The 12393-nt window shown below is 44.3% G+C and overlaps 1 protein-coding gene across 6 annotated transcripts in view; it reads right to left on the bottom strand.

The window, feature by feature from the left end:
• The window catches only part of PHACTR1 (phosphatase and actin regulator 1), a 299050-nt gene that overhangs the window by 93776 nt on the left and 192881 nt on the right, over positions 1-12393 (bottom strand). For all 6 annotated transcript variants that reach the window (XM_066579374.1, XM_066579372.1, XM_066579373.1 and 3 more), the window contains exon 2: positions 6397-6561. In XM_066579374.1, the coding sequence (XP_066435471.1) occupies positions 6397-6561 (165 nt within the window). The remainder of the gene's footprint in view (positions 1-6396; positions 6562-12393) is intronic.

Here is a 12393-nt window from a genome sequence, read left to right as displayed (position 1 = left end):
GTATCTTGCATTTTGGGTGCTCGTTAGAGATGAGCGAACGTACTCGGTAAGGGAGATTTCGCAATCGAGCACCGCGATTTTCGAGTACTTCTCTACTCGGGTGAAAAGTACTCGGGGTCGCCGGGGGGCAGGGGGAGGCGCAGCGGAGTGGGGGGTAGCAGCGGGGAACAGGGGGGAGCCCTCTCTCTCTCCCTCTCCCCCCCACTCCGCTCTGCAACCCCCCGCTCACCCACAGCGCACCCGAGTAGTGAAGTACTCGAAAATCGCGGTGCTCGATTGCGAAATCGTCCTTACCGAGTACGTTCGCTCATCTCTAGTGCTCGTCTTTTATTTATTGTCAGTCCCTGTTTGTCCCTGGTTTTCAGTACTCTGGTTCCCCTCAGACCTTGGCCCTGTCCTTGTGGAAGTATTGGGGTTGTCCCTTTCGGGACGGGTGCTCTGCTGCAAGGTGGGTTCTGTTGGAGGGGCTAAGAGTGCCCCGCTCTGATCGCTACCTCTCATGTCTATCTCCTCTTGCGTTTAGCCATCCGTGCAGCAAGTTAACACGTCAGACCTGACTGCTCCTGTACTAAATCACCACATGGTCTTGTCTGCAGTGCAGAACAGACGTAACATACACCCGTGTGAATCTGCCCTAACAGCTTTTACCCGCACCCTGAAATCCGCAGTGCAAATTGTGAGATTTTTAGGTACTACCGTGCTTCCCCGAAAATAAGACAGTGTCGTATATTAATTTTTGTTCAGAAAGGTTTAACTTTTTTACATGTATAGCTGCGTGGACACTATTTAAATTGACTTTTTAAATTAACTGTTAGCAGGGCTTAATTTTGGAGTGGGGCTTATATTTCGAGCATCCTCAAAAAGCCTGAAAATCATTTTGCATCCTCAAAAATTCTGGAAAATTATGCTATGTCTTATTTTCAGGGGAAAATAGGGTATATATTTTTTTGCTAGCAGATGTTTAGATTTTGTTGCCAGTAGAACTGGGGAAAAGGCAAGAATTTTCCTGCTGCAAGTATGCAAATGAATCCCAGGAAAAAGAAACATCTAAAAATAATAACAATGATACAAACTCAAAGCAGAGCAACAAACCGACTCAGAATAGACAAAAGTGCGATGAATTCAACAATATGAGGATACAAGCGAAGACAGAATGCCACCGACAATAGCGCAAAATAGCTAAAAGAGGCAATAATAACACAAAGTAATCAACAGTAAAAGAAAGTCAATAAGGACACAAAATAGACTACACTTACCGTAAATGCTCATTTTTAAAATTGCCAAAATGAAACAAAAAAAAACTAAAAAAATAAACTTAACAGACTATGAAGATATGAAGGTGAAATAAGAAAAACATCTAGTAATCAGTAAAGAGGCAAACGCATAATAAAAACATGAAAGCCAGAACTTAAAGGGGTTGTCCGAGTTATAGTTTAACTGTAAGATGCCTTTCCCAAGCACCAAACTAACAAATAGTGATGTTCTCACCTCTCCGGGCTCCCCGCTGTGTCCCGCGGTGCCGCTCCGGGTTACCCCGTGACGACACATTTATAGGCTGCCCCAGCCTCTTTACGGGACGTCACTGGTGCTGCAGCCAATAACAGACTCAGTGATCGACCGTTCAGCTCTGTTATTGGCTGCGGCACCAGTGACGTCCCACAAGCCAGGCGGGTCTGCAGTCTGTAAACAAACACAGACATGTGCATCGATGCGGGACACAGCAGTGAGAAGGAAGAGGGGAGTATATCACTGTTTGTTGTTTTAGTGCCTGGGAAAGGGGTTCTACAGATAAGCCATTCCTCGGACAACCCCTTTAACTGTCAGCGATTTGACTGCAAGGGATGGATGAGGAACCCCTGCAATCACACCGCCCCTGGTTTCCTTAGGGAAGAAGCTGACCATTAAAGTCTAGGAGGACAGTCGTGTCAAAAACTTCTTCTAGTTTGATTGGCCATGTGATTTTTTTTTTTTGAAAGCTGTAATATACTGTTTACCAAAAAAAATGTTTTCCACTTCAAAAAGTGATGTCCACTAGGGGTCTCACCTCTTCCTACAAAGAAAAGTACTGTGTTGTCACTATCTCATCGCTAGTGACTGTGATGCCAAGACAGATTATATGAAGTGCGGTGGGTCTTTGAAGTCTCCATGGCAGGCCACAGCATACTGCAGTATGCAGTATGCAGTACACAGCGCTCCGGACGGTTACCAAGTATAAGTGGCAGACTTTACTCAGCGTTCACAGCTAACACTTTCCCTTCACATCCAGCCAATATCATTAAGAACTATCCCTGGCATAAAGAACAGGGAGTCCTGGAAGTGACGCTTTGGCCCCATGGAGCCCTGGTCTCATCATCATCCAGTCTGTCTGGGATGAACAGACAGAAGGATTTGAGCAAGCTACATCCACAGAAGATCTGTGCTTAGTTCTCCAAGATGTTTGGGACAGCCTCTCTGCTGAATTCCTTCAAAAACTGTGTGCAAGTGTACCAAGAAGAACTGATGTTTGCTTTAAAGGTTAAAAGGGCGGTCCCACCAAATATTGATATGATTAAATAGCGCAGTCTGCAGCATTATTTTTCATAAAAACTGAAACCTGACGGAATGGAAGCAAACAGAAGCCTCTTCATTTGCTTTCCATGTTTTTGAAAGCCCATTGAAATCAATGGGGAAAAAACAGATTCTTTTTTTTTTCAGTTTCATTTCAGTTTCTCTCCTCCAAAAACGGCGCAGAGACAGAAACCCTGAGCTGACCCTAACGCAGGTGTGAAAGCAGCCTTAGTGGCCTTTTAATAAAGTTGCCTATCAAAGGGGTTTGCTGGGACTGAAAAAGAAATCCAAAAGGCAGGGAAGGGAGTAAAATAAATAATACTAACCTCTTAAAGGTCCCCTCAGTTGAGCCCCATTTACACACAAAGATGATCGCTCCAAATTTGTTCAAAAGATAGGACAATTGAAAATTTGAGTGATCATTTTGCATAAGCTGCTAATGGGCACTAATGCCCATTAGTAGCTTATTAGCTTCATTTGCATGTAAATGAGGCTCCCTTCGCTGTAGGCAGAGAACAGCAGGTGGTCTGTTATCTGCATACAGCCCCTTTGTTCTGCTGCAGGACTCCAGCTGAATACAATGTTATTAGCGCTCCCATGAAGAATCACAGCGGGTGGTCCCTGGTAACAGCTGGCCGGCCGAACGATGGATTTTAAACTCAACTAAAAATCATCATTTGGACAAAAAGCAAACGATGGTAGCATTTACGCGCAACGATTATCGCTCAAAAGACATCGTTCGAGCAAATTTTGAGTAATAATCGTTGCATGTAAATGGGGCTTTATTTTGATCCATGCCACTCCAATCCTGGAAGCAGCTGCAGCGGTGACATGCCATTCATTGTGCACCAGACAGCTCAGCCAATCACTAGCTTCAGGAGTGATACTGACATAAAGTGCACATGACTGCTGAAGCCTGTGATAGGCTGAACTGCACAATTGAAAGGCACATGGCTGCTGCAGCTTCTTCTGGGATCAGAACCAGGGTGACTGTGTTGGTAAAGCCGGCAACCATTTTTTAAAATTCCACCCCATCCCCAGTACCTTTTTATTAATTTGATTAATTTTTTTTTTTTAAGTTCTAGAAAACCCCTTTAAGACACACAGAGCTCATACAGGTGAGCCTTACCTGTCATCTCTGGACCTCAGAAGATCTACTGAAAACAATGGATGCTACAGAAGTCAATTTATGTCAATGAGGACCCTACTATTGTCGCTGTACTTGCACAGCTGACCAAAAAATAACGGCTCACAGGAGGACCCCCGGTCCAAAATGGGGTTCTGCAAACCGAATGACTATTTTAGATTTTGCCATAAAAACTGAAAAAATGACTAAAGCTTTTCACATCAGAAGTGCTAGCCAGTAGCGTCTGGAAATAACGAGACTCTTAGTTCTAATACATATGCATTAGGCAGCAACAATAATTGAAAAACCAGAAGTGTTGAGCTACCAGGTATCAGTGATCTCTTCTGTATCGAGGCGCGTCATGCATAATTCAGGAAGGATTTTGCTCAATCCAAAAATCTATCCGAAAAATAAATTTCCCAATGCTGCTTAGTATTGGCTTATCCGGTCTGCGTGACGTGCCAGTTGGGTAAGCAGAGGAGCTACATTCGCCAAACTGCTAATCACAAACTATTCATGTCAAATATTCTGGGGCTGATCAAATACATTGTATTCCATGAAGAGATACAGTACAACAGTTCGGCCCGCATTGTGCCTTATGGAAGCCAATGAGATCTGTGAGCTCCGAAGTGGCTTTATGTTGCTTTGACAGTGTAATATGGGGAGTACGATTTATAGGTTTTCCTAGAAAGGCACATATAGTGTATGAACTACACACTGCATAATGTAATCTCTGCACACAATATTAACCCTTTCCAGTCCAATTTGTATTCTGGTTTTCCTAGGGGGCTTACTCTTTTTCTGCCATTATACAATGGCGCTATCTGCTGGCAAAAGCCAGTACTGCATGAGGTGACACGTTGGATAGGCTCCGAAAGAAGAGAGGCTGGCAATATACAGTAAGAGAACCCCGACGGACGTCTTCCAACATCGGAGCTGTACAGCCTTAAATCATAATGTCTTTAGATGTCAAACAGTGGATTGGAAAGGGTTAATGTTTCAACCTTTCAGTTATTTCTGGGATTTATTACTGCATTACAGTGTTTTTGCTTACTTTAAAGAGACTCTGTCACCTACCTTTAGCCCTATAAGCTAAACTTATGGCCTAAATGTAGGTGACCCGCTGAGTCCGGGGATGTAGAATTAGAACAGCGGACTACTTAACAATGTATTGAGCAGTGGCTTCCAGTGCCAATACCGAGGGAACGACGGGGGAGGTAAGTATAACCCTTACACCCTCGGACTCAGTGGGTCACCTACTTTTAGTCCAATAAACTTAGCTTATAGGGCTAAAAGTAGGTAGGATTCGCTTTAAAGTGTACCTATTGCACGCCGAGCAGGGGCATCTGCACATCTAGGGTTTCCTGTACACTGTGGCTGACCAATTTAACTGGTTAGTAGATGCTCACCAGTTCAAGGGGTCTATACATTGGGTGCGTTCAAAAGCCACCAGCATGGTCCCCTTCTGGATGTCTTGTAGATAATCTTTTCTGAGAATTGTGCTGTGCCATTCTACTATTGTTCCTCCTGGAAACTCATAAATAAATAGAAAACTGGGTGCAAAAATTTCCCTTGTCAGTGGAGCATGTCCTTACACACAATGGACAGGGCCAGAGAGTGTAGGGACACGCCACATTGACAAAAGGAATACAGAAAGACGTTAACTTATAAATACATTTCCACCAAGAACAGTATAGCACAGAGTTCTAATTAACCCCTTAAGGACGCGTCCTCTCTTGGATCTACAGATGTGACCATTTTGGGGGATTTTCATCTCCACTTTTTAAAAACTACAAGATTTTTATTTTTCTGCTGACATGGCCATTTGAGGGCTTGTTCCCTGCATGTTGAGCTGTAGTTTTTATTAGTACCATTTTGTGGTACATGTAATGTATATCTCTTATAGTTTTTTTGGGGGTAGCATGGCAGGGTGAAAAAAAAACCACATCAATTTTGCCATTGTTTTTTGATTTTACGGCATTCACTACGTGGTATAAATGACAGAATTAATTTTCTCTGCATGTCGGTACTATTGCAACAATACCAAAATGATATATTTTTTAGGTTTTTCTACTTTCTTAGAATAAAAAATAACTTTTGGAAATCTCTTCGCTGCATTCAAAGACCCATAATTTTGTAATTTTTCCATGACCGGAGCCGTATAAGGTCTTGTTTATTGTATGATGTAGCTGTTTATTGGTGCTATTTTGGGATCCATATGACGTTTTTTGATCACTTTTCTTTTTTTTGGAGGCGAAATGAGGAAAAAAAACATTTAAGCTCAGTTTTTTACCTTTTTATAGCATTTGTTGAGTTGGAAAAAAAGCCTGTTCAATTTGTTGCATGTGCTGATACCAAACATATGGATTATTTTTATTCATTTCGTTCGAATCAAAAAAGGGAAAAGTGCACAAAAAAGGTTTATTGTTTTAACTTGGATTTCTCCTTTTACCATTTTCATTTTTTTTAAACTTTTTTTTAATGTTCCTGTAGGGGACGTGAACCTGCCATCTTATGACCAATCAGATAACAAACTGCAGTACTTCTGTACTGCAGTGTATTTACTGTATGTGTTTATAGTAAAAGTCATAGACTACCTGGAGGCCCGGTTGGGCCAGGATACAAAAGCGCTAATACTCACGCACGCGTGAAACCAGCCTGATTGGCGTAGCATGAACAAAGTTTATTAAAAGTCAACACAAGTTTTACAGAAAAGCACTTACCTGCAGATGTTTGCTTGAACTTTTCACTTTTTTTCTTCCTCCATTTCCACGGCTTGAAAAGTCTTCCTAAAGTGGCAAATTTACTTCTGCGCCTGATGGGTGGCGTGTGCGTGCCGGGGACGAGGGACTCTGAACGCATCGCAGCCAGTCTTTCCACTTCTTCAGCTGTAAAATATAGGAGCGTGTAAGTTCTCAGGTAAAATCCTCTATGAATTAGTATCAGTGATAACAAACAATGATTATGGAAATACGATAGTCACAGCAATAGAAAGAACAATCAACATTAAAATGAGGGCAAATATGCGCCAATCAGTAAAATTGGAAGACCAAAAACTAATTTCCTCAAGGGATCTGCACCTCCCGTATGCCATCATTCATAACACACCAAAGGAGAGACGAAGTGTCGACAGATGAAGAGAAGACATGGGGCAAAGAAACGCCTAGATGGAGTGACTGAAATAGATTTATGTGAGCGGTAAGCAAAAAGATAAGACTGCGAACCAGCAGCCAAACCCTCCAAATGTTCAGTCTGAAGAAAGATCTTATAGTCGGCATGTGGAGGAAAAATAATGTGATCCTTCGATAGCCAGAAAAATCTATACGGTCTTAAACACTTATATAGGGCTTCTTTCCCACGAGCGTATATCGGCCGGCCGTTTTCACAGCCGGCTTATATACGCTGTGTTCTGATGCATTGGATTCCAATGCATTAGACCACATGGCCGTATTTCTAAGACGTAAAAGCGCCCGCCCGGCCAAAATAGTCCTGGAACTATCTTTTGGGCCGGAATACGTTGGCCGCGGCTTGGGTCCCTATGGGAGCCCATGGCAGCGGGCGCAGATGGGAGGGAGTTTAGCAGCATATATCAGCCACCACTTTCACGGCCAGACGATATACGCTACGTTGGGAGAGATAAAACTGGTAAACGGGTGCAGAAATCAAACATTTGTGCGCCCGTTCAGATGGCATGGGTCTCGGCGCATATACGCCCAGACTTCCATGCCATCGACCCTTCGCCCCCCCCCCCCTTCCCCAATGCAGGCTCACCTCTCTTCTCCTCCCCGCTTGTTCTTTGCGATGGGAGGTGGCGGGATGGAAGCAGAGCTAAGTGCTGGCCCGTCCTGCTTCCTCCCATTGCTGGCTGTGGACAAGGGGTGGGATGTGGGTGGAGCTAAGCTTCCCACCCTCTCCATAGCCATCAATAGGAGGAGGTGGCTAGCTCCGCTTCCGTCCCACCCCTCCCATTGCAAAGACCGATCGGGGAGGAGGGGAGAGGTGCGGCAGTAATGGGGAGGGAGGGAAAGGGGGTGACAGCATGGTAGTCTAGGTGTATATGCGCCAGGACGCATGCCATCTGAATGGGCGCACAAACGTTTGATTAGTGCACCTGTTTACCAGTTTTATCTCTCCCAACATAGCGTATATCGTCTGGCCATGAAAACGGCGGCCAGTATACGCTCATGGGAAAGAAGCCTCAAAAGAACATGGCCCACGAGTGAATGGTGGCAGTATACCCTACGCAGCATATCACTGCAAGTATCACAGCCAATCAGGGCAGAATGTAAACAAACATGTCACTGCGCTCGGCACATGCACCTATTTGTTTTTACACGTGTGGAGCGACATGGAAATGTTAAGTATACTTACTGTTGTTTGTGGGAGAGAAAGAGAGAAACAAAGTATCTGCATTTGATTATGAAAACATTCCTCAGATTTCCAGGCGGCTCCAGACTTGCAAAAACAAACAGATGCATGTGCCGTACACAATGACACGTTTCTTATCAATCTGCAGCGACTGGGTGTGATGCGTGCAGTGATATGTTGCATAGGATATAGCGTCAACTAAAATATCCGCTCAATTGGTTCAAAATCAAAATTATAACTCAATAAAAGCATATTACCAGATACATGTGACCAAGACAACACAAGACTAGTATTTAGAGATGAGCGAGTATACTCGCTAAAGGCAATTGCTCGAGCGAGCATTGCCGTTAGCGAGTATCCCCCCGCTCGAGACTGCAGGTTCGGGTGCCGGCGTGAGTAGCGGCTGTCAGCAGGAGGGAGCGGGGGGAGGGGGGGAGAGAGAGAGATCTCCCCTCCATTCCACCCCGCTCTCCCCTGCAGCTCCCTGCCCGCTGCCGGCACCCGAACCTGCAGTCTCGAGCGGGGGAGATACTCGCTAAAGGCAATTGCCTTTAGCGAGTATACTCGCTCATCTATACTAGTATTACATTCGTGGGAAGAAAAATATATATTTTTTGTTAACTGGTGCTATAAGTGTATCAATCAGAAGGGTTCCAACAAATGTAGCTCCCACCAATCCCAAAAACAGGAGTGCGGGTGCTCGGCTGTCTTCACATATCCCATACACTATAATAAAGAGTGATTACGAACATGGCCACCTCTTCACTGCGAACAGACACCCCCGTTATCAGAATTTGGTGGGCTTCTAGTGTTCACAGCCCACCAATAACACATTTATGGGAGATCAAAGTGAATTATTGACTTCTGTAGAAAACGAGTACTCTGTCCGACTGAAGGCTGTGGGCCCCCAATGCCCGTGGGTCCGTTGGGCTGACCACATACATAAGATAATGATTGTTTGGCATGTGGAAGACCTCCTTCATCAAATGGTTCCTGCGAAAGATCCCACCAGCAATATGACTAAACTGCCAGATTTAGCACATAATATGAAGAAATCAGCACAATGCCCTTGGGCAAAGTGGCAAATGGGCGACCAATCCTGCCATACCCATCTGATATCAGCCGGGACAGCTGAAACATTACTATGTGACAGATGACACTTTCAGCGGGCAGAGATTTGCTGTTGGCCATTTAAATCGATACTTTATGGAAACCTTTAATATGACGGCCGGTCAAAACTGGGAAAACTGACCCCTTTTATCTTCTGCCCATAGTCAGCTTTAGATACTGCCCAAACCCCTATGTACAAACGCTTCTTATAGAGAGCTTCCTTCATGCAAGCGCTGCTGTGATGCTTTTTAGTAGTGTTTTTTATTTATTTTTTGGTGGCTCTTTTTCAGGTTTTTTTTTTTTTCGAACAGAGAAGCCTAAATAACAACATCTGAGGAAAAAATGCGCCCTACGAGTGTGCTGTGTTTTCGAAAAAAAAAAAAAAACGTCCCAAAAGCTGGTTTCACGCAGGGTTTTTTTTATTTTGGGGGAAAGGCAGCAGTTTTTGAGCGAAAGTCCATTTAAGAGAAATGGGAAATCTAAGGCCTCATGTCCACTAGAAAAATACAATCTGCGCAGAATCTGCTGCGGATTTGCTTTCAATGGCATTTTTTTTCATGCGTATATCCGCACCCATGGCTAGCAATGTGGCCGATCCGTGAGGAATCCACGATAAAATGTAGAATGCAGCGTTTTTTCTCCCGCGCATGAAAAACACAAATCTATTAAGATGTCATCCGCATTTAATTGACCGCGTGTGGCCAATGATTCCCTATGGGCAAAATTGAATGCAAATTCCGCAATTCGTGTGTGAAACCACCCTGTGTTTAACCCCTTGAAGACCACAGTGTTTTGGTCCAAAGCATGGTTTAATGGCCCCGTTTTTTTTCCCTGGGCTACCAAAATGACTTTCAGTTTTTTTCCATGACATGCAGGGCTGTTTTTTTAAAACTTTTTTTTTTTTTGTTTTATTTGCTACAAAAAGTAAAAAAAAAGGATTTTTGAAAACGTATCATTTATGTTTAAAATCTGTTTGTTAACACTATAATAAAGGAACGGGTTCCCCATTCTGTTTCGGACGTCTTCGGCTATGGCGACAGTTTAGGTTGTTGTGGGGAGTCGTTTTTTCCCCCCGTTTTTTATTTCTATTATTTTGTCGTACCAAGCGCTGTAAATTTATGTTTATTGGACCTTATCGGGTTACAATTCCCATATTGTCCCATTAGACAGAACGTCAGTTAAATGCGCGCTAGTGGGCGACGTCGCTGCTAGTTGTTCGAGCAGAGCGTTTCGCCAGGCGGATCACCGCTGAGTACCGCTGACGTCTCGCTCAGTGCCTCACATTCCATAAGAAGCGCGGGGAGCGTTTAGACGCAGCGAGAAGTCAGCGAACCGGCGATGGTTTTTATGCTGGTTGAAAGGGAGCGACAAACGAAAAGTAAGCGAACGATGGTTTTGCGTTTAGACGTAATGATTATCGCGCACTTTCGTTTGTTTGAGCGATTTTTGGTTTTGCGCTAATAATCGTCCCGTGTAGATGGCTTTTTAGGGTGCTTTTACACGGGACGATCTGTTGGGCAATGAATACCGGACAGATCATCCCGGCATCACTGACTGAATGGAGAAGGTGTGGGGCCGGAGATCGTTCCAGTCCGCCTGCCTTCATTCATAGTAAGCAAGCAGTCGTTCAAAAGTGACCCACTGCCTGTTTACACGGAACTAAACAATGAATGAGAAGTGAACGACCTCTCGTTAGTCGTCGGTGTGTGCTATTGCTCAGATTCTCGCTGGCTCTGACCGATATCATTCTGCATAAAAGCACCTTAATATCTGGGAGGAATGTTTTTTGCACAAAAAATTGCTAAAAAACGTCAGGAATAGAGATGAGCGAACGTACTCGGTTCGGGTGTTTTTGCACTCGAGCACCGCTTTTTCCGAGTAACTGACTACTCGGATGAAAAGATTCGGGGGCGGCGTGGTGGAGCGGGGGGTAGCAGTGGGGAACAGGGGGGAGCTCTCTCTTTTCCCCCCCCCGCTCACCCCCGGCGCCCCCCAAATCTTTTCATCCGAGTAGTCAGTTACTCGGAAAAAGCGGTGCTCGAGTGCAAAAACACCCGGACCGAGTACGCTCGCTCATCTCTAATCAGGAACCCCACCACATACAAACCTAGTTACACAGTAAACTTTTCAGCAAAGTGACTAACGTATACAGAACGATTGCACGGCGCTCACTGAGTAGGCCTTGAAGGACGGGCGGTATTTTTGGTGTTTGTGTTCCCCTCTTCCATCCTAATTAAAGGTTATTTTCCTAACTCTGTCATCATCACTTATCTGCTGCAAATCACTTGCGAGATGCTAATAGGCACTTCTCCTCCAGAAGAGGCATCCAATTTGCCATCATCTCTGATTTCTAGATGATCAACATCCATTTTTAGTGAAGTATCCGTATTTAAGTACAATGGTGAATGTGCATGTTACCTGTCAGATCTGACTGATTACCATCCTGTAAATACGAGCCGATAGAAAACAAACAAAACTAAGTATCAGCTAAACAAATGTAAACTATAAGTAGTGGGTGTGATGGTGTTAATTATGTATAGGTCACTGGCATCGCTCAATTCATATAAACAAGCTCTAGGTTTAGGAGTCCAATGGGCGGCCCTACTTACAGACCGACGATTATCTGTGCATGCGCTGTTATACAGGCCAGGCTGCCAATCACTGATAGGATCACCCGCTGGACTCCTAACCTCAGAATGAGCAGGGATTTAAACGGATAGATGACTAGTTTTGTAGAATTGTTTCCCATAAAACTATCAATCTGTGCAGCTCATCCTGCTCTATAACCTGATGGCTGCAGATCAGACACCGTCCTCAATGGGGCAGGTTTTGTTTAAAAGGCGCCAATTGACCTGCTAAATGACTGCTTTACACGGATCGGTCAGCCTCTTTAGTGACCTTTCACACGGATATAGTACAAGGAATTGGGATGAACTTTCGAGAACACTTATCCACATGCTGCAGAAAAAGTAGTTGGTGTGATAGTATGTCACTGGTACATAAGGCACTGGCGTCGCTCAATTCATTCAAACACGTCTCGTTCTAGGTTTAGGAGTCCAATGGGCGGCCCTACTTACAGACCGACAACTGTCTGTCAAACAGGTAAGACTGCCAACCACTGATAGGACACCCGCTCGACTCCTAAACTAAATGACTACTTTACACAGATCGGTCAGAGGCCTGAAAAAGCCTCTTTAGGGGCCTTTCACACAAGTACAGTGCAAGCAATTGGGATGAGCTCT

The sequence above is a fragment of the Eleutherodactylus coqui genome, chromosome 9 (genome assembly GCF_035609145.1).
Source record: "Eleutherodactylus coqui strain aEleCoq1 chromosome 9, aEleCoq1.hap1, whole genome shotgun sequence".
NCBI lineage: Eukaryota > Metazoa > Chordata > Amphibia > Anura > Eleutherodactylidae > Eleutherodactylus > Eleutherodactylus coqui.
This window is presented reverse-complemented; position numbering and strand designations above follow the sequence as displayed.